At 43.3% G+C, this 26,788-nt stretch overlaps 1 protein-coding gene across 8 annotated transcripts in view; it reads right to left on the bottom strand.

Annotated features, from left to right (window-relative positions):
- The window catches only part of LOC103000801 (tyrosyl-DNA phosphodiesterase 1), an 83,294-nt gene that overhangs the window by 35,710 nt on the left and 20,796 nt on the right, over positions 1–26,788 (bottom strand). For 7 of the 8 annotated variants that reach the window (XR_009007427.1, XM_057542474.1, XM_057542473.1 and 4 more), the window contains 6 exons: positions 23,516–23,683; positions 22,980–23,058; positions 20,398–20,580; positions 19,735–19,783; positions 17,673–17,739; positions 16,037–16,144 (listed from right to left, as the gene is read on the bottom strand). Coding sequence is in view for 6 of the 8 variants with exons in the window: in XM_057542474.1 (XP_057398457.1) it covers positions 16,037–16,144; positions 17,673–17,739; positions 19,735–19,783; positions 20,398–20,580; positions 22,980–23,058; positions 23,516–23,683 (654 nt within the window). In the remaining 2 variants the exon portion in view is untranslated. Of the gene's footprint in view, positions 1–16,036; positions 16,145–17,672; positions 17,740–19,734; positions 19,784–20,340; positions 20,581–22,979; positions 23,059–23,515; positions 23,684–26,788 lie in introns of those variants that run through there. The other variant, XR_009007428.1, reaches the window with a different exon arrangement.

The following is a 26,788-nucleotide window of genomic DNA, read 5'->3' as shown; positions in this document are numbered from 1 at the left end:
GATGATAGGCGGGCAGGAAATATCTAATTAATTTGAGAAAAGAGACTAATACACAAAGGCTTAGAAGGTACAATTTATCAAGACTATTTTGTTCATTATGGTTGGAGAATTAAAAACTTTTAAACCACAAAATCTAGGGAAAAAGTCTAATTGTTGACAAGTAAGCAGGAGAGGCACAGTAGGCCAGTGGGTGAGAGCAGAGTCTGAGCTCACATACCTTTCAATCACAATTAGAGCCAACACTGCTCATCTTCAAGTTCCGTACCTGTAAGGTCTGGTAATGCAGCTGCCTCATAAAAGTGACGTGCAGATTATATTAGATAAGGTGTGTAAAGTCCCAGGCACATACATGATGCTTAATAGATACTACCTATTACCATCACTGAATACTTGGCTAAATTTATAGGAGGCTGACTCTGGTCCTTCTCTCTGGTGTGACTCACCAAGCAATGGAATTGTCCAGAAGGCAGGTCCATTTGGGCCTCCTAATCCTAGAAGGTTATAGTGGTAGATGGGTCCAAAAATCATTCATCAGATTGCTTCACTGATTCAATAATCCTATCACAAGTCCCCGAGGCAGAGATACAGTGAGCTTCTATTTTATTTTGTAAAGTATGTCCAAAGGATTTTGGTCTCCTTGATACAGATACATGTCTACCAATTTTCAATACAGATATGAGTGATAAAGTGCCAGGAACTTAAAAGCATGGTTAAAATTAAACCAATCCTGCAGATGTCCAACAATCTTGTCAGATTAAGTACCAAAAAGGACACATCACATGAGCTGTGTTTTGGGGGCTGGTATCTGATTTATAGATACAATGTATCAACAAAGAAATGCCAGCAGAAAAAGAAAAATGAAAATGATTATGACCCATGTTTTTCCACAGATAAGCAAGAGCAGAGTCTAGAAGAGATAAGATACGTGGGTGTGGGCTTTTCCAAGTTACAATTCTGACAGATCACCAAATAGACTGAGAAATCCACTTGCAACCTCACTTTGTTTCTCAGTCACAGGCATGTTACGACCCCCTTTTGAATCTGGATTTGGAAGCCTAGCTTTCAATCCACGGCACAGTCCAGCCTAGTGGTCAACTTAGTCTGTAAAAGAATCCATCTCTCTTTGATCCCACAAATCGAATCACACGGGCTTAAAAAGCCATCACGTCAGCATCCAGAATCCAAAATGACAAAAAACACTGTCAAGCGGGATCAAAAGTTGCTTGTCAAATTTCGGGTCAAAACTGGTATTTAGAACACCATATCAAACAATTTCAGTGTATATTTAATAGTAACCAATGTGATAACCCAAAACTGATTGCTATTTCATTTTCTACTGAAACGTTCCATTATTTTGGTCCATCTCCTATAGTGGAAAGGCAAAACAAGAACTTGAAAAGAGCAACAGGTTCATAAGATTTGAGTTTTGGTTTTGGTCAGCTGTTACCTTGGGGTTACATCCTTTGGGCACCAATTTCTTTGTCTATAATATGGGTTTAACACCATCTGTTCACTTCACTGGGTTATAATGAGGAATGAATAAAATAATCTAGGTGAAAAGTGCTTAGGAAATTGTAAAGAACGGCACAAAGGAAACATTTGGAAAGTATTAATACTTTGAACAGATCCATGAAATTTTGTTAGAATAGGCTCTGGGAGGCTATCTACTGTAATATATTTTTAACTTTTTTTTTTTTTAACCTGGAGAGTCCTTTGTTCAAAGGAAACATTTAAAGCAGGACAGTGAGCCTGAAAGTGGTTTCCAGGACCCTGAGGGCTCCACGGAACACGGCCCCAAACCACTGATTTAGTCCAGCCCCTGGTTTCCCACGTGGGGAAACAGCTTAGAAAACGGAAGGAGCTGTGGAGAGCAAGGGTGTGGTTGCAGGCAGTGGACTGTATATAATCCAGGTAGCACTGAAAGGTCTGATGAATAGTCAGTATTTGGTCAATTCCCTTAGAGACCTTGAAAGGCTTTCTGAAGAAGATCCCTCCCTGAGCCCCCAAACAAAGTCTGTGACGGCAAGTACCTCGCCTTTGCTTCCCTGGGTCCCACAGTGGGGCAGCCTCTGGGAACCTCACAGCCAATAGCACCAAGTACTGATGCCGCAGAGCCAACAAGTGGTTTCCCCAGAAACCTTCCGAGACGGCGTGAGGGGCAGCCTCCTTGGGGTGAGCGACCAGCTCCACGAACTGTGCCTGCGTCTGTCACTTCCCCAGAGAGTTCCATTCACGACCTTGCAGGTAACCCAATTCTTCCAGCTGCCTCCCGCCCTGCTCTCGTCAGCCTGTTCCTCTGGATTCTTCTGTAAGGTTTCTATTGCGAACGCCCCTCTGCTTTTCCCTTCTGCGGCCACCTTTACAGTTCTGTGTCTGGAACTCTGCACCAGTCTCTCAGTAGTTTTCTCTGCCCCCATGCTTTATTTCCTCTATTCTATCCCATAAACCAATTCCAGAAAGAGTCATGACTTAGAAGAAAGAGCCGTTCACGTGCTGGTTCGACCATGTCCTCGATGAGCAGCCTCGGCTCTGCACCCGTTTCTACATTCATAAAACACCTGCTCCGCTTATATCTCAGAGGGCATGGGGATGGCCTTATCGTGGGAACACTACATCAGTTATAAAGCCTTGAACGAGGACAGACACCATCAGTAACATTAGCAAAACACTGTTGGCGATCTCACTCCCTTGTTCAAAGGCATTCAGTGCTCCCCACCTGCGAAGCCTCAAGTCCTCTGCCCGTCAGACCAGCACCACAAGCCCTGCCCCATCCACTGGTCAGGCTGCCCTCCCACCCCACAGCTCTCCGTGCCAGCCCAGACCACCGCCCCCTCTGGCAGCTCACCCTGCCTCAGGAGTTCAAGTACATGATTTCTTCTACCTAATGTTCCACCTCGGCCTATCAAACACAAAACGTGCCACGTCCCGAAGCTTCATCTAGCTATTTTAGCAGAAGTGATCTCTCTCTTCTCTGAACCACCACCCCTGCATTACTGCCACCCTGGATGCCCTGAACTGCCACAGTGTAAACTGTGAATTCCCCTGAACACACACACGTGCGCACACCCACCTACGTCCCGATCAAGCTCTCGGTAGATGGGCAGATCTAGTGATCAATATCCCAAGCTCGGGGACGTCTGCAGGCCCATAGGCCCAGCATGGTATCAAGAATAGGTACTGAATGTGCATCTGCAAAGGCAGAGCAGATGAGCAAAAGACTGAATGATAAGGGACTTCAAAGCAATGTGGGACGACAGGAACATCCAGCGGATCCAGGCTCTAGGCGGCATGAACCACTATGCAGGGTGGTTGAGTTTGGTATGAACAGTGTAGACGGGCAGAAGCCAGAGGAATCAGGCGCTCGAGAAATCTGTCAGGTGCCCGGATGTTGACTAGTAAGTGGGAACTGATGACCAGGATGAAGAAGTGTTTTAGGAGAACCTGGAAGGTTGAAGCACTGGACCCTACCAAAGCCTGGCACAGACCGGATGCTCAAAAGACTAACAGAGGCAGGACACGCAAAGGCTGGGAGAAAGCAGCACCAGGCCTCTCACGGCCACACTGTCATCTGAGCTTGCGCAGCAGGGGCCACAAATGACAGCTACGGCAGAAACCACAACCTTCACTGGGTGGGGAGGGGGCGGGGTGGGGGCGGGGAAGCTATGGCAAAGCGATGGGTAGGAAGTCAGAGCATTTTCGTCGCAGGGCCAGCAGAGAAGAGTCGGGGGAAAGGCCCGGCTCCGCAGTGCTGGAGGCTGTTAGCGGGGAGGAAGCATGATCTGACAAGTTGCTCTTAGGAAAGGGGGCTGCGGTGGGTTTTTGAGCTGCGTGTTCTCCCCAGAGGCTTAGCCAGCAGTGCTGGTCCCAAAGCAGAAGGCAACAGGGCTACACCAACTAGAACACAAGCTCCTTGCGGGCAGGGACCATGCCTGTCTTGTTCATCATCCATCACCAAAGCCTAGAGCAGTGTCTGGCACACAGGCAAGAAATATTCATGCTAGACTCTCTGGGTTTGAATCCTAGCTCTACCACCTTGCCTACTGGGCCACGTTATTCAAGGTCACTGTGCTTTAGTTTTCGTATCTCTAAAATGAGGATTATAGTACCTAGATCTCGACTGGGAGGATTAGATGAGTCAGCATTAAATGAGTCAGCATATAATAAGCACCACACAAGTATTTGTTATCATTTGTGAGGCGTCTTCTTTGGAGGCCAGTTCCTGGTGCAGAACTCCCAGACAGTACCTCGTCATCTCTAGCCACAGGTACAGCTTGTCACTAGCAATGACAGCGTACAAAGGGTCTAGAGGCCCTAGGTTGGGGGTCTCAAGCTTTCTCCCATCAGGGATAGTGCTTCAGGAGACTTGCTCCCACGAGCATGAAAAGCGGCATGTACTGACCTTGGTCTACTTGTACCAGAATGCAAGAAAGTGAGGGACCTTGAATCATCTCTAACATATAAAGGAAGTCATTTGCAGACTTTCATACTAATAACCATTATTTGTAACCAAGTACTTGAAGCATACCAACTTGGAGCTGCAGTGCCAGGCAACCAAGTCTACTCCAATGACATTTATGAATATTTTTCTGTGTGATCCAATCTGATTTTTAGCAAAAAGCTCAGACAAAGGAGGAAAAAGACTATTTGTTTCAGAATCAAAGGAACTCATAAGAGAAACATTGCATAGCTATGTGGAAAAGCAGAGGGGGGGAGAGTCTCCTTTATGTTTCCTCAAAAAGCCACAGTCGTTTTCTAGTCAAGCACTTGTCTTGTTTTCCCCTGAAGTGGCAGCACTAACATTTCTACTCATACCAACTATCCTGCAATGCCTGTCGGTTGCTAGGCAACTGTAGCAGGGATTGCTGCTTTCTGCCCACCCAGAATGCACAGCTTTCATAATTGTTCTCACTGGGTTTGCCAATTACTCCTAGCCACTATCTTCTCAGCCAAGGTTGCTTCTTCAAGCTCATCTTCTTGCCTGCTTGGTCCTGTGGTAAAATTTAAACACTGTATTTGTCATTATGTTCCAGTAATTCCATAACAGGCTGCCCATCAAACACAGGATGATTTCACAGTAGGATGGAGAACTATAAATAGCTTTCCATAAAAGCAACCAGACAAAAGCCAGCCAATAAAACATTCTAATAAGTTCAAGCTAAAGTGCTAGTTTTAAGTTTCTTTGAACATATTCTTCTGGCTGAATATACTTGCCTTGATTATATAGAATAATTATGACCAGTTTTTAACTTAACCACACTGAGTTGAGAAAAGGCTATACCTATGGAAAATTTTTAGGTCACATACTACACATCCATATGTCATATAAACAAAACAGATAAAGTCTTGATAAGTTTTCTTGACTCCCCAGAGGCCTAATGAACATGACCTTAATAATAACACATGGTTGTCAGTAGCCAGTAAAAACCAAGCAGTTGACTAACATCATCATACATCATACCGTTTAATGGGTAACCTTCACACTTACTTCCTATCCTCCTCCTCTGAGCATTCCATAAGTGAGAAAAGGCTCAGATTAGAAATGACTTACCCGGGGGGTTGGTGGTGCTGTGATGAACTGGGAGACTGGGATTGACATGTATACACTAATACGTATAAAATGGATAACTAATAAGAACCTGCTGTATAAAAAAATAAATTAAATAAAATTCAAAAAAAAAAAAAAGAAATGACTTTCCCAAAATTTGAGAGGCAAAGCTAGTAAGCAGCAATGCCGAATTAGGACATGGATCTTTGGACTCTACCTCAGGGCCATTTCCTCCACAGTATGATGGCTGATTGGATAAAATCATCATCTGAGGTACCTGAGTTTGAAAGGGCTGATGGGGTTAGAGCTAAGAGACTAGCAGTAGTGGTTTGGGGTTGAGCAGGATGGCTGGGCAACAGGAGTGGGAACACAAACCTGCTCTGCATACCCTTGTTCTATGATGTGTGGATATAATTTATTTGAACAAAAGAGTTCTGAAAAGGGCGCTGATTCAAATACGTACCGGTCCCTGACCATATGCTGGGCACAGTGTTAGATGCTGAGGATAAAGGTGAGTAAGACCTGGCACCCACTCTCAAGCAGCTCATAATAAATTGAGGCCAATGGATGCCCAAAGACCAGCAAGGGAGATGTAAAAGGACCAGGCAAGAGGTGCTTGAAAACACAAAGGAAAAACAATGAATCATGTCTGCTGAGCTAGAAGAAGTTGCAAAGGGGAAGATTTGAGACCAACCTTAAGGATAAGCTTAAGTTTAAAAAAAAAAAAAAAAAAAAGATAAGCTTAAGTGTTCTGGACAGTACAGAAAGGAAAACATACTTAAACCTGAGAAGCGGTCAGAAAAATGAACGGTACTGTAGTTAGATTAACAGGGATACCACACATTCATTCAAAATTTCCTGAGCCACTGCAGACCAGGTACTGTACTAGGTGCTATAGTTAGTGGTCTGAAAGAAAACACAGACATTACACAAAATTACCAAGTGTCAGGAAGAGCATTTTCGTAGGAAAAAAAGTATGGGAATTATGAATTCATTTTCTCTTAGAGTAGAACAAAAACTTCTAATGTATACAAGTCCAATCATGTGGAAACTTCATTAAAAATGGTTTTAGCGTAGATTTAGGTGATGTGACAGCTCTATACTAAAACATAACCCAGGATCTATAAAAAAGGTTTTCAGTCAGAATCCCAATCGCAACACATCATGAAAGAGAGGAAATGAAAACGTTGTGATATTTGTGTATTTCAAAGGATAAATAAAACAGAAGATGAAAACTATATTAAGGCTAGCATTTTTTAAAAAATTAATTAATTAATTAATTTTTGGCTGTGTTGGGTCTTCGTTTCTGTGCAAGGGCTTTCTCTAGTTGTGGCAAGCGGGGTCCACTCTTCATCGTGGTGCGTGGGCCTCTCACTATCGCGGCCTCTCCTATTGCAGAGCACAGGCTCCAGACGCGCAGGCTCAGTAGTTGTGGCTCACGGGCCCAGTTGCTCCGCGGCACATGGGATCTTCCCAGACCAGGGCTTGAACCCGTGTCCCCTGCATTGGCAGGCAGATTCTCAACCACTGCGCCACCAGGGAAACCCAAGGCTAGCATTTTTATAAGATTTCAGTCCCTGATCTTCAAGCCAGTTTCCACATTTGTGAAATGTCAACTGGGTAAAACCAAGTCCCTATGACCAGGAAGCCAACATCCTCTACTTACGATGGGTACAGAAATGACCAGTGACCATTATGCACACACTACAGGAAATACGTAAAGTACACTTCTAAAGTGATGAGGTTTTTTGTTTTTTTCTGGAAATTAGATCTTTTAGGATCCTACTTATCTTTTATAAGACTTACTATCATTATTATTATTATTTTTTTTTGCTATCATTATTTTTTAACAACTCTACACAGCCTAGTTAATGTGGTTCTCCAAAGCAATCATGCTGCAGGGTTATGACCTCACTCCAATAAAGCTGCCTTCTTTGGCTCCAAATAATGCTAGAACTTCACTTCTTAAACAGCCTCTAGAGCCTGAGGTTCAGTGTTTTGAGTATATTCAAGGGGCATTTCCCTTAACTATGGAAAATAAACCTCAATTTTAAAAATAGTAAGAAATATTTCAAGTCAAGGCTGGAGAATAAGATGGATGAATCAAGCTGGGTAATGAATACCAATGAGGCCGGTGGAGGGCAGAACTGGAAGACAGCCCCCAAGATTTCTGCCCCTGTCCCCGGTGTACGTATCCAGTATAATCCCCTCCCCTAGAGTGTGAGCAAAAATTGTGAATATGATGGGATTTCATTCCCATGATTAGGTCACTAATCCCTTGACTTTTAAGTTAATCAAAAGGTTTGGGATAAACCTCCTGGGTTGGCCTGACCTAATCAGGTGAAGCCTGAAAGGAGGGACTGGGTCCTTCCTGAGGAGAGATTCTCCTGTTGATTCTGAAGAAGCAAACAGCTACGCTTTGCCATAAGCAACTAAATTCTGCCAACAACCAGTGAGTTTGGAAGAAGACCCTGAGCCTTAGAGGAGATCATAGCCCTCCCTGGTCAACACTCTGATCCTGTGCAGCTAACCCATGTCCAGACTCCTGACCCACAGAAACTGCAGGATAATAAATCTGCATTGTTTTCAGTCACTTAGTCTATGGTAACTTATTACAAAGCAACAATAACCTTATACAAGGCCTAGAACCGAAGCGTGTCTATTAAGAAACAGGACTCGTTAATGCGCCACGTAAACCCATTTTGAAGGAAATTCCAAAGAGTGGCAAAAGGATGTGAGCAGTGGCACTATTCTTCATAAAATATCTAGTTTCAAAAGGTGACCACCTTGAAGGGCAACACCTCTTTGGACGTGCAAATCTGGCTTATTAAAAAAAAGAAGTCTCATTTTTAGGTTACAGTCAAAATTCACATTGCTTATCATCCATCTTGCTTATTACTGTTATAATTTTTTTCTGGGAAATTTGTTTTAGTAAAAAGTACTTATTCATCCCAAACGTGAACATTAACATGGAGGGGTAATAGCTCGAAGTAGTAAAGTGTCAAAAAAAAAAAAAAAAAAAAAAGGGAGTTAAACGCATGTAGCTTTTGATGTATTTATCTTTCACTAAAATCCCCATTCTTAAAACATAATCCATCCGCCACTTTGTGGATGGACTGTCAGGTTTGCTGGCATTATCGTTTCATTCAGACTAGAATCCACGGTTCTCTCTACAACCCCACCTCATCACTCTAAAGTAGGAAAATGCATTAAGTGAAAGAACAGCAGCACTCATAAATCAGTTGTTCACAGAGTTCTGAATTTATTCTCAAAGACGACAATATCATCCACCAGGAGAGACAATCTAGGGGATATTTAGAAAGGCATGGGGCATCTGGATGGCTTTCACCGTGACATGGCAGTTCGTATGCGAGGCCCAGGTTACTAAACACCCTATAACGCACAGGACCATTCTGCACAACAAAGGATTATCTTGACCAAAATGCCAGTTACTGCTCTGACCTTCCCGGCCCTCCAATCCCACTCACTCCAGCAATACCCACTTGGTTTCTCAATCACAAACCAGAATATCCCCAACTCCGCCTCTCTGCCCAGAACGCTTTCCCCCAGCTCTCCATCCACACGGCTCCCTCGCTTCTTTCAGGTCTCTGCTTAAATGTCACCACGTCACTGAGGCCCTCCCTGACCATCCTATTCATGAGCAGCCTCCCTTCCTGACACAGGGATAGCATAGTGCCTGAGGATGTTACTGGGTTCCTGGGCGCTTGTTGACCCTCTCTGTGCTTCAGTTCTCCCATCTGTAAAGGGGACTAACAGCTCTATAACTAACAGTTGTAGGGTTGTTATGAGGATTACATGAGTGTATGTGTGTGTATGGACTGTGCTTTTAGAAGAACGCCTGGAACTTAGCGTAAGCACTACATGTTAGCTCTGAAAATCTAAAACAACCGAAACAACTGAAACCAACCTGGAAATTAAGCTATTACCTAACTTATTATATTTAATAGCAAAACTTAATTTTGTTAACTCATTAGGTGACAAAAGTTGACCTAAGCTAACATGAGGCTACTTGTAACACCACTAAGGATGTTAATAGATGGTATATGTGTCATATTATGTTCCCATGCTCCAAATACATCTTGTCTCAAGGATTTTGAGTAAAGGACTGTGCACCTAAATTATTCTTCTACTTTATTTTTCTCTAGAGCAATTATCACCGTTTGATACATATAAACTTGGTTTTTGTATAATTCTCACCATCATAAAGTCAAGGATTACATTTTATTATTGCACTCCCTGCACCTGGAGAAGTACCTGCTACACAGCAGGTGCTCAATAAATACATGTTGAAATGAATGGTTAAATTTTATGATGCCCAAAATACAACATAGAACATTTCTTAGGTAGAAGGAAGATTATTTCATGGAAGATGGTGACCAGTTAGCTGTTCTTTAACTCAGGAGGGAAGGCTTGGATCCAATTCATCTGTGTGGCAGTGGAACACTTGGTTAATGTGATGTTTAGTCCCTGTATGTTCCTCCCCTCCCAGGCACCAAGCTTGTGCTCCACTCTTCCCTGACCATCCACAAAGGCCCAGGGTGTCCATGATCAGTTCCAAAGAGAACTCCAAAATACACCATGTGTACACCGACCTTCTGAGTGCAACATCGCCAATAAACAATTCCACTTGACCACCCCACTATAATAAATCAGTCTAATCGAGTTGACCATTCTCCCACCGAAACCAGTTTCATTTCCTGACTTCTCTACTGATGATGGTGACCATCCCCCATCTCCCTACCAGCCACACCCCAAGCCCAGGACTCGCCTTTGAAGCATCTCCCACAGTCAATTACGCACAAAGTCTAGGCAGTGCTTTCAATGGTACAGCCTCCATCCTGGCCTTCGTTCGATTCCTCGTTAACAAATCTGTGCTGAGCGCCCCTCCATGCCAGGCACCGGGGGGCACTGAACAAGACGGAAATGGGCTTGGCTCAGAGGTGAGAGGGGAAGCCAGCGATCACACAAGCAACCACACTGAAAGGGAAACAACACAGACCATGGAAGAAGCCCAGGGCATATGGACACCCTGCCTGGAACAGAGTAGTGTCTGGAAAGAGCAATGGCTAAAATAAGTAATATGTGCACCACGAGTTGTTGGATAGATGGACACCAGGAGGCTGAGGAAGCAAGGAGAGTTTCAGTGACGTTTAAGCTGAGAACTGAAAGTCAGCGTAGGCCTTGCTGGGTGAAAATCTACTTATGCAGAATGGTCAGAAAAGAATTACACCGCAATTACGTAACACATATACAACCAGCTGTTTGACAGAACCTCTTTGGTCCTAATGCAAATTCCGTGAGAGCACGAACCTCTCATTCTAATGGTGGGGTAGGTAACACGGAGGGCCACACGCACTGGACTATCACTAGTGACCCCTGTGTCAAGATCGTGCCCTTCCACTTCCAGTTCTTTCATTACACTTTACCAGTGAATTTACCGCTCTGAACTTAAAGGTGAACTCTTCTGCCCGTGGGTCAAGTCACCACGCGTGGCACCTCACAGCCTCGTGGCTGCTGTGCAACGAGGCGTCTGAGGCTCAGAGCGGTTAAGAAACTCGTTCACGGCAGAAGGCTCGTTCAGGAGTAGACAGGTCGTCTCGTCCAGGACCGTCTGATGATGTAAAGCTCGTGCTCTCTCCTCTCTACAAGGTGAGACAGGACGGTGAGCTCCCAAGCACACGCACAAGTGCTCTTAAGGATGTGCAGGGCGGAGAGACCGGTAGAGGCTGGCAAAGCCTCCCCGAGAAGAGGCCAGCCCTGGGCACAATACTGATGAGATGAGCAGCAGCTGGAGAGGCAGAGGAAAAGGACCAAAGCGTCTGGAAAGGGGACTCCGTGGGCTGCTGGCAGGATGACTGCAGGGGCAAAGGAGGCCAGCCTGGCTGCTGCTGGCAGTTCCCACCAGGGAGTACAGGAGAAGCAAGGTGGAAATGGGGTGGCCAGGGTCTGAATGCCAACGGGGGACTCCAGACTTCAGCTTACAGGAAACGGGTGAGGATTCTGAACGTGGGACGATGGGGAAGACCCGCATCTCTGAAAGATGAATGGTCATGGACAGCGAGGACAGGTGGCCTGGGAAGAGGATGACCTGTGCGGCGGGACAGCGGACAGGCAATCATTTCAGAAGTCCAGGGACTAGAAAAGGAAACTTTGAGACATTTGAAGGATGAGTAAGCTTTGACAGCTATTTCGAAAGCATCCACGTGCCCACCTCAAGAATACAGTTGATCTCTTTCTACTGAAATCATTTCTGTGTCTGGCTTCTGACATCTCTGAGATTCTGAGCATCTCAAAGGCAGTACGTAAATCTTCTTATTGTTTTATCCCGAGTGCCCAGCATCCACAGGAGGAAGGACCTCGGTAAACGCTCCAAGGGAAGGAAGAGCACAAGAGGACAGCTGGGCTTCAAGCCTGATGAGAGTGGGCAGGTGCCTCTGGGGCAAAGAGGGATGCCGGGAAAGGAACCGCCTTCTAGATAGACGAGCTCGGTTTGGGAGATAAGGTTGGAAACAAAAACAAAAACAAAAAAGATAGGAGTTACTAGTAGATGTCACCTATACTTGGGATCTGTACTTGCCCTTGTTATGAAAGGGCTGGAGAGCGGGCTCTAAGTATGTTCTAAATTGTTACAGAAGTTACGTCTCTCAGGTATCCTTTCATAAAACTGGAGTGCTATGGAGGCTTTTTCTCTTTTACATAACAAAGAAAAATGTGCTGCAGTTTCTTTTGACCTAACTGGTCTTCACAGAAAACAGGAGCACTAAAACCGTATCTTAATTAAGAGGCATTAGAAGGTAGAGCTGAAGAGTGCCAGTCGTGGAGCCAAATGCCTGGGGTTCAAATCCTGCTTCTACCACTTACTACCGTGTGACCACGGGCAGCCTTTTCAACCACTCATTTCTCCAAGTCCTCATGGAGCTGTTGTGAGCATTCAATGAATAAACGTACATAAGGCATTTAGAACAGTACCTGGCATGTCGAAATCCCTGAATGAATCTTACTTGTTATCCTTTAAACATCTTGGCAAGTATAGTTTTTGGTCTAGGTGTTCCAGAATAAAATTAGAAGCCACAGATTCACAAAGACAAATTTCAAATTCTTCAATTAACTTCCAAGTTATAATTAAGCCAGTCAGTATTACAGCAGACATTCACAGTACAAAACCACCACCAAATATTAAATGAATCAATTGACAGTAGATGCTTTCTGGACTTAAGTGCGAGAACACAGGTGCACCTGTCTGAGAAGATCTATTCTGAAGGTATCTGAATCTGTTTTTATTCATCTAGCTGCATGGACTCACTCAGATTCTCCCTGAAAGCCCCATGGGCTTTCTCAGTTCTGTGCCCTTCGTCCCCTAGCCCCTCGGCTCAGATTCCCCTCCCAATCCACCTGGTTTACTTTCAGACCTACCTCGAGACCTACCTTGATACCTACATGAAATAACACTTTCTTAGCTTTAGCTGGTGGTCTCTCACCCAACCAGACCCTGCTCCAGCCAGAAAATATGTTTCTAACACTGGTCCTTACACAGCGGAACGACGAGGGGCCAGCGTCGTCTCTCCCCGCAGCCCCTGCACGGCAAGAGCACGCCTCACTCTTTTTCCCAGTCGTGCTCCCAGGGCTGACCACACACTGTCGTTAAACTATGAAACTCAGCCCGTAGAAAAGGATTACTCACGGGGTTAACTTAATCTCAGCCTCCCTTAGTGCCCTTAAATCATAATCAGTAAATCTCATGCAACTTCTGTGAAGCACATCTATCCTTTTCACTCCACTTTGAGGAAAAACAATCCCCAAATTGTCTTTTCCAGGGAAAGTAAAGAGAGGCTCAAGACTGCAACACAGGACTGGAGACTCGAGACTCCAGGCTGTGGGCTGGCCCTATGGATTCTGGACTTTGAAGCTCCCACAATCACGAGTCAATTCCTTAAAATAAAAATACCTCTCTGTGTATCTCATCTACTGGTTCCATTTCTCTGGAGAACCCTGACTAACACGGCAGCGCGAGAGGAATCGTCCCTCCCTTCCCAGGACCCAACGTTTCCATTTCCATCCTACAGGCCAGCCCTCCAAACAGCCTCTCCTCTCCTTTATCCCTGGGTCTCCGGCACCAGGATTTCCATCTCTAGTAACCCTCAAAGACCCACAGCGAGCACTCTTACATAGAAGACTTCGACACTAACATCCTGGAGGAAAAGTCTACCCAACGGCAGGAAGGGAGTAAAAGAGATCACTTCTGATCACTCCATGTGGATAAAAGGTGAGCTGCATGCTTTTGAATGCTTAATTTCTCGGGGCACCTGTTTTCTCAGCCAAAAAACCCATGATGCTAGACAAGACCACTTTTCCCCAATAATTGATATGTTTCTTTATATTGCTCTGACCCTATTTTGAGAAAAAACATTCTGCTAATAGTTAAAGAGGATTTTAACCAAAGTTGGAAGAATAGCCTTCAAATTCAATTCAACATTCCTGCAAAATGGTATGATTTCAGTAAGAGCATTGATGAGTATAAAAACATAATATAATAGGTAGAGAATCTGTCAGATCTGATTGAGGGAAATGTCACATCATTTCAGGTACTCAACACAGAGCAAAACAACAAGCTTTGTAATAAAGTAGCCCTTGGGATGTATGATGGCCTACCACTCCGCAATGCTTCCAATGGTAGCGTTGTAGAATCAGAAGTAGATAATTTCATTGAGTCCTATTGATTCATCAGCATATACAGGAAGCAAAGGTCACACACAGCATTGACAGAACCGGTATTAAAAGCCAGGTTTTTCTCCTTGCAACTTTGTAAGCCGGTTTAACAGACAGGTACTCAGCATATAGGTGAGCTGACACTGAAATGTGGTCTCTGAATATCCAGGTCCCTTGGGAGGCTGTTCAAGGATCCACGTTAGGCCCAAATTCATGTTTTTGTTGGTTAACTTCGTAGAAGACTGGCTAGTATTATAACTTAATTTCTCATCACTTGAATTCAGGAATACTGGTAATGATCTAGCTTTCTCAAGTGTGTTTTATTTAAAATACACTTGGGGGAGGAAGTAACAATCTCCCACTCACCAAGGCCCAAACTCCTCACCCACAGAGGGGTCACACGGCCTCCATGTCTCCGCTGTCCCTGGCATGTCCTATCTGTCTCAGGCAATGACTTCTCCACCCAGGGGATCTACAGTTCAGGTCTCATACTCAGGTAACCTACTCTTCACAGGCAGAAGTTTCTCTTTTTATAAGCACACAGCAAAGAGAAGGGCACTAATTCCCCTGGCCATCCTTCACAGCCTTGAGGGCAGAGCTTGAACAAGTGTAATGACAGCTCTCATGTCATGGGCTGATATGTCTCCAGCATTGGGCTCTGTCATTTAACTCTCACAATAACCCCCAAAGGCAGCCATCACTTTTCCCATTTTATACAACAGGAAAGAGCCTCAGGTTAAATAAATTTCCCAAGTTCACAGAGCTAGTAAATAACAGAATAGTCCGATCTTTAGGACTCAAGAGTATGCTTTCCCATTGTGCTATGGCTCCTCAGAAACGTCTGGGAAGCCCTCTCTCACATCTAACCTCCACCACTAACACTGTTTAGTCTCGGACCCGTATCCGGAGCCAGGGGCAAAGGTTAGCCACTAATTTCCGTAAACTGGGAAAGTAACTTGGTTGCTTCTAAGTGGCTCTTTGGTTGAAAAGTGTGTTCATGAAAGCTTTTAAACTTCTGTTTAAAAGTTTGTTCATCATTAAAGAAATAATTCTGCTCTGTGATACCTTAATTAGTTGCTACTGGCATCAACTGTGTTATTAAATTATGAAGAGATGCCTAACGGTCTCTGTTCAGACTAGAAGCCAGGAACTAAAGCTCTAGTCTAGCTCTATTTTATAGCTTGTTATAAAAACAGACACAAAAATGCTAATAGGTAGGGACTTTCTTATAGGGGGTGACAAAAATAATCTAAAATTGGATTATTGTGATGGTTTCATCATTCTGTGAATATACTAAATCATTAAATTGTAGACTTCAAACTGGTGAATTTTATAGTACGTTAATTACATCTTAATAAATATGTTTAAAAAAACACAGAGATTTGATTGCTCAAGTTTCACTTATCTAAGAAGAAAATAATTAAGGGATATTAATTTTACCATGTTATTCTTCTTCTGTATTTACTCCAAATGTCAATTTGCCTAATTCCTATTTCTGAAGTATTAAATACAGAAGTAAACACAAACTTTATGCAAACCGTGTAAACATCTACGTTTATAAGTAAAATCAGGCAATGATCCCTCTTCCAAGGGATTCATGACGTGGGCCTACTTTAAATAAGGCTCATATGAGACACACACATACACACAGAAAACTCATGACAATCCACAAAGTCACTTTTTGGAACCCTATTCCGTACTCTTAGCAGGAGTTACAAATACACTTTAACAACTCCTCCCATCAGGAATGTAAGAACTACGTACCTTGTGACAAGGAACCACGCAAGTTGACTGAAGTCTGGAGAGGGTCTCATATATGTCTTAATATGTGGCATGGCATTGCTGCGGCCTGACGTGTCGGCTGACCATTTGCTAGTGACGGGAAAGACACACATCACTAATTAGAAAATATAAATTGGTCATAGTCCTAGTATGAGGAAACTGTCTCAAAAGCAAAATCCTATCATCTAAAAAACAGTGAGTACCTCGTTCTCTGTGATATGACCTGTGATATCTCCTTAAACTGTATTCAGCTAAGAGCACAACACATGTTCATTTTAGAATGTAGGTACGTAGAAGAAAAACTTACCACCACCTACAAAAAGCACTGTAACCTTTCGTATGGCCTTCCCATCTTGTTATGAATACACATACATATCATTTCTATTGTGCTTTTAACCGCATGTATGCACATCTGGTCTCCTTGAAAGCAGGAACTGTGCTCCCGGAGCACGTTACTGAGTACAAGAGGCTCACCAAATGCTTGTTGAAAGAATAAAATACAAAATGGGAAAAACACAAACAGTATGAATATCAAAATGGAATGTTGAAAGGCAGGGGAATAATTCAGAAATATTCCAGTCAAATGCTGATATTCATATATCTGAGTTTGGTTTCTAAGTTTCCAACATTTTTAGGACTAAGGTTCCATGGGAAAAAAAATGACCTATATTATGAAGCAACAATCCTTACTTATGAATATAAGAGGATGGTCCCTCAAGAAAACAGATTGTCTGCAAGAGTAAAATCAGGATTAGGTAGATTCGTTATTAGATTGTTACATTCACTTGTGTGAAGACAATACTGAAAGGAGTTCAATTTTTAAAAATGTCCTCTGCAAAACCAAACATCTCCAAAGAAAGCATTAAAGAAAGGCTCCAGGATGAATGGCATACTCAATTAGACTGAAAGCTTTTTTTTTTTTTTTTTTTTTTTTTTTGGCCTCACTGCACCGCAAGTGGGATCTTAGTTCCCCGACCAGGGACTGAACCCGGGCCCTCGGCAGTGAAAGTGTGGAGTCCTAACCACTGGACTGCCAGGGAACTCCCAGACTAAAAGCTACAAAAATGTAATCTGCCTTCGTTTCTGGCGTCCAGCAAAATGAATGCTTGTTGAAGCAAGTATGAAACTAGAACTGGCCTAGAACACGCAGGATGTGCAGCCACTGCAGCCAGAAGAGGACGTGGGACACCCCGCTCACCTGAACACTTGGCCATTTGCTGACTGTTACAACAAGCCAAAGGCCACCCCGTGCCCTGGAGAGAGTGGCGTGGATTCTTCCCTCGGTAAGCCTGTGGTTTCACAGCGTATGAATGTGTAGACAGAAGGATGACATATTTTGGAAATATGGACGAAAACGCTGCTTATGTAAATTCGAAACTTCACAACATGTTCTTTTATTTACCTTTCTCTCTGTATGCCAATATTTGACTCTTTGGTATTAAAAACCATTTCCAAGAAATGTTTAGAACCTTGTTTTAAATGATTTCTATCACTAACATATGCAGATAAAAAATATAGCTATATTATATAAGGTTCTTTTTTAAAAAAAAATCAGACTGACAAATAACATTATTTTACCCTAAAGAAGCAAAGGCAGCATTCTAAACCTATTACTTACTGAAAATAGGAATGGAGCCAATTCTGTTTCTCCGCCGTCTGGATGCTATAGGGAAGAGAGCCCCCAGCTTTCAAAATAAGAAAAATAAAATAAACAAATGAAAATTACTGACTATAATTTGAGGATCCTTCGTTAAGAAGAAAATCTACAGCAAACAGTTGGAAGGTAAAAGAAAACCACTACTTATTTCATCTTATGGAATAGTTCTTTGAAAGAAAATGGCTAAACAAACCTGCATTGGGTTTGCTCTCTCAGTGGGGTTTCCTTTCTTAGGTATGCATGTCAAATAGTAAATGTTTACTATCTGAATAGAAAAAGGTATTTAATCACTGGGGTGGCAGTGGTGGTGGAAATTTAACATCTATAATAGCACAGATCTGAAATGTTAGGAAAGACCAGAGAATGAATCTCTGCCCATCCTGCTGTCCTCATGCAGGTGAGACACCCTTAGCCACATTTTTCAAGATGAGGTCTGGTGCACCTGTTTTTTCCCCAAGACCAGGACACTTGGGGGAGGGCACACTAGGATAAAAACTTGGTTCTCCTGCCTCCTTCACCTTTTACACTGATATTTCCAAATAGACTTTGTCCTAGCTACACAGATTCTTACAAATGAAATAAAAGGATCACTAAATTAAAGTGTTCAGTAAACAGTTACATTTTTAAAAAGGAATTTTAAAAGCCATAGTCCTACAAAAAGAACAAAGACACAGTTCCAAGTGGAAACACAATTAGAAGCCAATTTTTGTTCCTCTTTGAAAGGAAGAAAGTTCACTGTAGATTCATCAGTGACTTTCCAAACACGTTAGAACTTCTCCATAATAATCTATATCCAAAGAGGGCTTTAAATTTCTGACATATCGAATAAGGCATGTTGTATCTCCCACTACAAATTAACTAAGAACATAGCTGAGGTTTCAAGGACCAGTTACACAATAGCTTTATTGAAAATACCAAGTTCTTCCCTACTAAAAAACATGCTTTGAATGGATCTAGCCTATCAGAAGTACAGAAAGGAGGAAAAAAAAAAAAAAAAAAAGCAGCCAAACAAACCAGAAAATCACCATGTCCCTGAGTCTCAGTGAAGTAATTTTAGCTTGCCGTTAAAAAGCAACAAATGGGCTAATACACTCCAAACCCTACTGAGATTTTCCTGGCAGGGTCACATGTAGTTTGATAAGCAATGAATGGACTAAGCTGGTCTAATTCAGAGAACTCTGCTTCCAGCCATAAGCAAATGCCAATCAGACTTCCCCTTTTTCCAAGGCATTACCCTGTTTGGGTTTCTGGATAATACCTCCTTAATGCACTATCTGGGGGGTTGCTGAATTCTAAATAAGTTTAGTGCCTAGCACTGACATAAGGGAAATAGAGGACAAGACGGAAAGATGTCTACAAAACAGTCCTAGGATTTACAGATGAAGCTCTTGCAAGATGAGATATATCAACTGGGTTATACCAAAGGTTTCATCTCAGTATTCAGCGTAAGTTCCGGACCTTCAATATTATCTGTATCTGGGATTCAAATCTGGAAGAACCACACAGTACTTCGGGCAGGGGGGATGCGGGGAGAGAGAGGTCGGAGAAAGGTATGACACACAGCTGTAGGGGAAGCTGGTTTTATCCGGACGTCTTGTCTGGACAACCAATCTGCTGGTGGCAGAAGTGAGAACAATCTTACTGGTAAAAATATCAATCACTCAGAGCATTATTGTGAGGATTAAACAACACACAAACTGCCCAACTGCATGGGATCATCTTTGGACCACAGCACTGCTCAATATTACCTACTTTCATGATCCTTATCTAGTTAAGAGAGAATAATCTCTAAATTTCTAACCAACACTTTTCTGGTCTCAAGGAGGAAGGCATTTTTATTACTTGTTTTAAAAAGTTTACCAGGGCCATGTATAACTGAATCACTTTGCTCTACACCTGAAACTAACACAACATTGTAAATCAACTATATCCCAGTAAAATTAAAAAAGAAAAAGTTTACCAGGGCATTTATGAAATACACACACACAAAAAATACAATCGGGACAGTTTCCCCAACAATTACCTGGATATCCTTCTAAGCTGGTTCGCACGTTTTCCACTGAAGGATATATCTAAAAAAAAAAAAAAAAACACTTGGAATGTACCACGTTGAAGAACTATTTGTTAAAAGGAATGAAGATTCGTTTTTAAGAAAATGAAAATCTCAAGTAGAAATACCTAAAGACTTAGAAAATGTACTTTAAATTTTAAACAAGTTCCTATCTTCCTGAAAAAAATTAAACTTCTAGTAATTAAACTACAGAAAGCATTTACAGTCAATGAAAGAAAATTACATTTCCATTTGAGTATTTTTTTTCCCTCTGAAATGACAAATTAACACAGAATTGAATGCAAAATTATTAATTCAAAGGTCTCTAAATTAATAATGCTTGTAATTCTGCTGGCAATGATTTATCAAGTATTTTTTCCCTTGGCTTGACAACCTGAAGGAAGGAATGGAGAATTCGCCGTCTAGTCTGTGGCTGAGATGGAGCTCTGAACAAACCAGCAAGCTCCCAGCACCAAATGATATTAGGGCCACTTGATTACAAATGACTAAGCTAACGTACTGCTGTTTCCATCCCCAAACCACGGAATGAAACATCTCTCTATGACAAAGAGGACTTACTTGTTTCTTCTCCTGGACCAGAGGATTAGAACGGTGACCTCAAGGAGAAGCACTCACCAGATGGAGAGGAACAGCACTTCCTGGGGTCCTGCTTTCCTTGCCCGGTGTCACCAAGCTCTCTTTAAACTCAGAACACAACCATTTTGATTCATCGGCCCCCATGGAGCCAACGCTTGAGAACTGACCTACTATAGGCCAGGACTCTGCTTTAGGTATGGATGAGGCATGCTCTTTCAGAAGCTGTGAGAGAATAAAAACGAATGCTACTGTCACTCCAAACACGTGAACAGAAATGCTGTGACAACTCAGAACACGGTTTTCCGCCCTTGGAATGCCTCGTTCACAAGGAAAGGCTGAAAATATTAGCGACCAAGTTCATACCCATGGGTAGTTTTTTTTTCCTTCTTTGGGAAATATTTTTAAATACTGAAGATATTTTATTTTAATGGAGTAAGTGGACACAAGTATTCTTCTTCCAAAATTCTTTGATTTGTACTAAAAGCAAAAAGAGATTAAAAAAATAAAAAGAAGACCCATTTTAGTAGCGATGTCAGATAAAGCACCAACCTGCCACACGAAATTAGATTTCTGCCTTGAAGTTGCAATGGTTTAACATACCTAAACAATACTAGGAGGTCAAGCTATTGTATATTTTGACTCGTATCATTTGAAAGAGGTTTAACTCTTGGGATCTAGGCAGCTGTGACGCTCTGTAAATAAAAGGGAATATATTTACATTTAGATACATACTACCATAAGCACTGCAGAAGACTGACCTGCATTTCCTGCTTTGTCTGATATTTATGCAAAGCTGCAGAAACAATTCAGAAAATACTGGGAAATTTTATCCATTTAAACACGTACCGAAGGTCTTCCTAGAGGCTGGAGATGGCAACAACAAAAAAAAGCCTCAGTTCCTGCCCCAGGGGAGCTCATATTCTGATGGATGTATTGTTTATTTTATACGTACTATTTTCCTTACCACAGAGTAGGCATTAATATTTATAAACGCACTTCCCCAAAGAGCCCAAATAGTTCTCAACTTCCACCCTGGGTGCAGCATGGCATAGGAAACAGGACTGAGCCAACAACAGGACTCGGCTTCTATTTTGGGCTATTCTGGGCTCAGTCCTTGATCAGGTACATGGCCCTAGCCAAGGCCCTGGGCTTCTCTTTACACCTCAGTGGAACAGACGTCTGATCACCCATCTTCCTTGGAATGCAGCTATGATGCAACACGGGTTCCTGACAGTGGAAAGTGGCCGCAAACTCTAAGATGCTACTCCGCTTCCAGTAAGACTGGGATGCTGCACGATATGGGCCATCACCGGGCCGTTCTGAAACACCGGCCCACAGGCTAATACACACCAGTGCTTACCCAACACTCAGCACGTGCCTTGCATTCATTTCCTCATTTAATCCTTACGCAATTCTGTGAGGGAAGTACTGTTGTTATGCCCATTTTATGGATGTCAAGAGGGGTTAAGGAGCAAGTCAAGGTCACATGGCTTGTAACCAGGTCAGGATCTGGCCCCCGGTGTGGGTATCCGCCCACAAAGCTGTGCACTTAGCCAGTATGTGGGACCCTCTCCTCCCCAGGTCAAGACAGAAAGATGGTGGCTTCGAGACCTTGCCGGCTTTCAGCTGTGGTCTCACTTACAAAAGGAAATTAAAGTGAAAAGTTGTCATTGGCCGGGCGGAATTCTCACACAACATAAATAATTTATGGAAAAAGAGGGGCTTTTAAGAAAGCCCCTTTAAGGAATTTACTAAGGTCGATAAACTGACTCCTAGAGAGAGGTGGAGAAAACTTTAAGCTTTAACTTGCTGGTTGTTTAGTTTTGTTAAAGACCTTTCTTGGCTTATTTTCATACCAGCAGCAAATGTCATTGTCATAATTACAGTTCTCAGGGCAATGGTTTAGCAAACAAAACACATCATAGCTCAGCTGTAGTCTTCACTCAACACTATTTTCTGCTCTGTGTTGAATTTGTGTTAAAAATCCTTGATGTGCTGATCAAAAGCTATAATACTTATATGAATAAAAAATCTCTAACTGGGCTTCCCTGGTGGCGCAGTGGTTGAGAGTCTGCCTGCCAATGCAGGGGACACGGGTTCGAGCCCTGGTCTGGGAAGATCCCGCATGCTGCGGAGCAGCTGGGCCCGTGAGCCACAACTACTGAGCCTGCGCATCTGGAGCCTGTGCTCCACAACAAGAGAGGCCACGACAGTGAGAGGCCCACGCACTGCGATGAGGAGTGGCCCCCGCTTGCCGCAACTGGAGAAAGCCCTCGCGCGGAAACGAAGACCCAACACAGCCATAAATAAATAAATAAAAAATTAAAAAAACCCCAGAAAACTCTATCTTTATTACAAGAAATAAAAAAACTAAAAATCCTCCACGTACTTTTGCCATGTAGAATCGTTAACTCTACACCTATAAATGAGGCAAAATGTTAAAATACAAGTAATTACTGGAAACTATAATTAGACAATCAATTATCAAGTGCCTACTATTTGCCCAGAATTGTGCTAGAGATACTATGAAGCTGCCTTCAAAATATACCAATTATAAATGAAAAAGGACAGAACATACATTAAATTTTTAAAAAATGGTAAAATAGTAAAAATTCTGTTACCTTCCTAAGCCTAAAATGTCCCCAGTTATCTTTTTGATTTCCTTGAAAGCGTCCCGGGGTTGAGCCAATAAGGTAAACACTAAAAAGATATAAAGCACAAGTTACAGAACATAGTGATTTGTGGACTCCCCAAATCACAAAATATGCATGAAAACTAACATTAAGCAAGAAATATTCTAAGAGCCAACCCACTTTCTTGAGATGCCTCTTCAGAGGAGTAACTGACACTTAAAATCATTTTTGAGCACATCAAGTAATGGTGGGACACCCACGGGGTATAAGGTACCAGGCAAAGAGCTCAGCAATTTTAAGAGAAAGCTCTCCGGCTGGGATGGGAGGGGTGGGGTGGTGGCACTCAGGTGAGGGGCAAGATCTCCCGGCCTCCACTTCAGTGCCTGAGGACCAGGAGGTGCAGACAGTGACAGGCCCTGCTCTCATCACGTCCCGAAGGACAGCCATCTCCTGCCGGGCCCCTGTGTTCCAGACCTCACATGGCGTTCAAGGTAAGCACCCCAAGTTGCTAAGAGGCCACGTACTTTGTTTCTGAGAGGTCGTGCTCCTGGATGGTATCTATCCACTCCTTGAGGGGAGCGGCGTTATAAGCCATCAAGTAGCTGATGAGGTCAGCTTTAAAGTGTGTGGTTGATTCTCCAGATCTGTGGGTCCCATGGACTATTCGTGGGTACAAGGGGCTCAACCATATTCTGGAATGGAAAAAAATATATAACCTTTAACAGTCAGAAGCACAGCTGATCACATTCGTACCTCTGTATTGATTAGGCACTCACCCTAAGGAAGAGGTGAATTCTCACTACCTCTCTCCACATGGTAGGTAAGGTCACCCTTATAAAACATGAAACAAATTTGACGGCACCACTCCAATGGTTCCCATCATATTCAGAATTATTTTTGAAAACCTCACTGTGAATTTAAGACCCAGTAAGACCTGGCCTCTGCCCGCCTCTCCCAACTCAGTCTCTCCATGCTCCCTCCTTCATTCACGCACCTTCCTTATTCCCCCTCGCACCTCTACATCATTTTTAAAGACTTGATGACAACAGTTAAGTGCTCTACTCCTAATTGCTATAGCAACTCCACACCACCAGCAGTAACCCCAGCAAGGTTCTGCCCATGCCTACGTCAATGTAGCTCTTTAACCAACTGGAAAATAAAAGTTATCTAAGAAAAAATGTATGTGCAAATATGTTTTCAATAAACAAACTCACTTTCATACATAACATATGGGATATATATAATCCCACATCTGGTGTCTGGAATGAGTATAGACCACATTTAGTCATGTTACATTAACACTAAACTCAGACTTTAAAATAATTCAGTAAAAAAACTTTAAAGACATCTTTCATCAATTCTTTGTCAGTGTACTTTGCCAAAACTTCTATATCACACCCACAAATGGCAAACAACCACAGCTAAACCCAGTCTTTCTGTGAACCGGTCCCTCGTAGATTACAAAGAAGTATGGCTTCAAACTTCTTGTGCTGTTTCTTCAACAGCAAAATCAGGTTAACAGTCCTGCCTCACCAAGGCGCCCACGAGGTAATGAACAGGGTCTAACTTAAAGCAGCCTCAGCAAGTACGAGCTGTGTCTGCCTTTTTCCCCTTCTTGGCTTATTTCCACCACACTTCTACCCAACAAGCCAAAAGAGAAACTGCCCAATTCCTCTTTCACCCAGCAGCCCTCCAAGGAGACTAGTAAGAGGCAGGCCGCCAGGGCAGGAAGGATCCAGAACCACGAGGATCCCGGCTGTGCGTCTTGTGAACTCTGTACACGTTTCTAGCAGGGTGGCAAGTCACACCTTCCCTTCCCACCTCGAGGTGACCCCTCGCATGAGGGGTTATACTTGCGACCAGGATGGGAGTCCAGGCTCTGGACCTGGATCTGCTTCTACCTGGCTGTGTCATTCTGGGCAAGCTCGGTGACCCCTCTGGGCCTCCCTCTGACCCTGTGCGTGTAACACGACCATGTCGGGCTGGCTGGCTAAGGTCTCTCCTCCCAGTAGCAACTCGGAGCCCACAGGGTGAGTGGGGCTCCTCCTGGATTAGAGGTCCACTCATGAGAGTAGTTCTGGATGAGGAACATGACAGACGACGACTTTCTAAACCAGGATACCAAGATGTGAGGCGTTTTTAACATTTCACAAAATAAGAAGAGAAATCATCCGGGGCCAAGTAATTTTAAAATTGAGAAATTAACAGGCAGACCAAGAAGCAGGTGAAAAGGATGGCTGGAACACATGTGGAGGAGGAAAGAATCAGCAGAGCCATGACAGGCTGACTAGGAAATAGGATTACACAAAAAAACTACTTTTAAATATTGGGTTGGCCAAAAAGTTCGTTTGGGTTTTTCCAAAAGGTCTTACGGAAAAACCCGAACGAACTTTTTGGCCAAGCCAATATTTTAAGAAAGTTACAACCCACGACGTGAAAGTATCAGACAGAGTAGAATCTAGACTAACCGTGAGATAACAGCACCTCCTATTCTGGGGTGGCCGGCAGAGGGAAGTTGGAGGTAGATTTCATACCCTTGGTACTTTGAGTTTTGAACCACGTGAAGTTACCTAGTCAATACATTTTTTAAAACATTTAAATTAAAAGTTTTTTTTAAATAAAGGAGAAAAATGAACACCTGAGCCATTTACCCTTAATCCCTTCCCCATAGTAGCCAACCCAGAGACGCCTAAGGAAACAGACCTGGCTGCCTATAAGCTCAAGTTCCAGAGGGCTAGAGGCTGTGGGTGGGATTCTTTGAGCCACAGGAGAGCCAACTCGATAAATCCCTTTAGCTACGTTAATTATTGTTCCCCCAAGAACAAGCTATGTTAATCTCACTTCCTTTTTAGATGGGGCTACATGAGTCACGAGTCCCAGAATCCAAGCTAGCAGTTTAGAAGCTCGTGGGGCAGCAAAGACCTTGTTAACCGGAAGCTCGGTGGACCAAGAGCACTGCGGCTGAGGCTCTTAGAGACAGTCCATCCCCGAGACCCTGAACCCATCGGAACAATGCTGCATTCTGAGAAGCGTACCTTAAGTGGGACACTTGGAAACTAGAACATGTTTATAGGAAAACCATCAGGCAGTGGGGACAGGGGATCAAGCCACCTGCTATGGTGGGGAAGGGGAGTGAAGAGAGGACGACACACACCTGGCTCAGGGAAAGGCTGTGTGAGGGAAGAGGCAGCTCTGGTGCTGCACGGCCCACTCAGGTCCAGCAGGCCCAGAGGATGGGGGCTGGGAGGCTCTCTGTCTCAGCTCAACTGAAGGTCTAACTTGGGCTCAGTCAGAGCCCCGGATTAGGGTTCTAGCCCAGGCTGGGCAATGGTATGAGCAAGGAAACGAGGAGGAGGATGCAGGGGAAGATACTCTTGAAAGGCTGAGTTCCTTCTAACACAGGAAGGCAGAGATGTGCAGAACAGCTTAAGTGAAAGAAAGCGAAATTAAGGCTGGTCGTAATAAAGCCTTATCGGGAAGGAGAACAAAGGGTGAAATGATTTGAACAAGTCCCTAAAATCCCTAAAAATAAACCTAAACTTCTCGTAAGAGATCAAAACCTTGATCTGGCATACATGCACCAAGGACCAAGGGTTAGTAATTAAAAAAAAAAAAAAAAGCCATGAAAAACCTTCACGTTCAATTCTTTTGGAGATTCACAACCATGTTACAGGCTCTAAAAAGACAGCCGTTTAGATTTGTTTTATGGGAAACTAAACTGACTGGGGGTGAGGGGACATTTTTAGTGTACAATCAACCCCCAAGCTTTCTTTTGACACCTGCTGGGAAGTGGCAAG

Source organism: Balaenoptera acutorostrata, chromosome 3 (genome assembly GCF_949987535.1).
Source record: "Balaenoptera acutorostrata chromosome 3, mBalAcu1.1, whole genome shotgun sequence".
NCBI lineage: Eukaryota > Metazoa > Chordata > Mammalia > Artiodactyla > Balaenopteridae > Balaenoptera > Balaenoptera acutorostrata.
The sequence above is the reverse complement of the archived record's forward strand: the minus strand, read 5'-3'. Positions and strand labels throughout refer to the sequence as shown.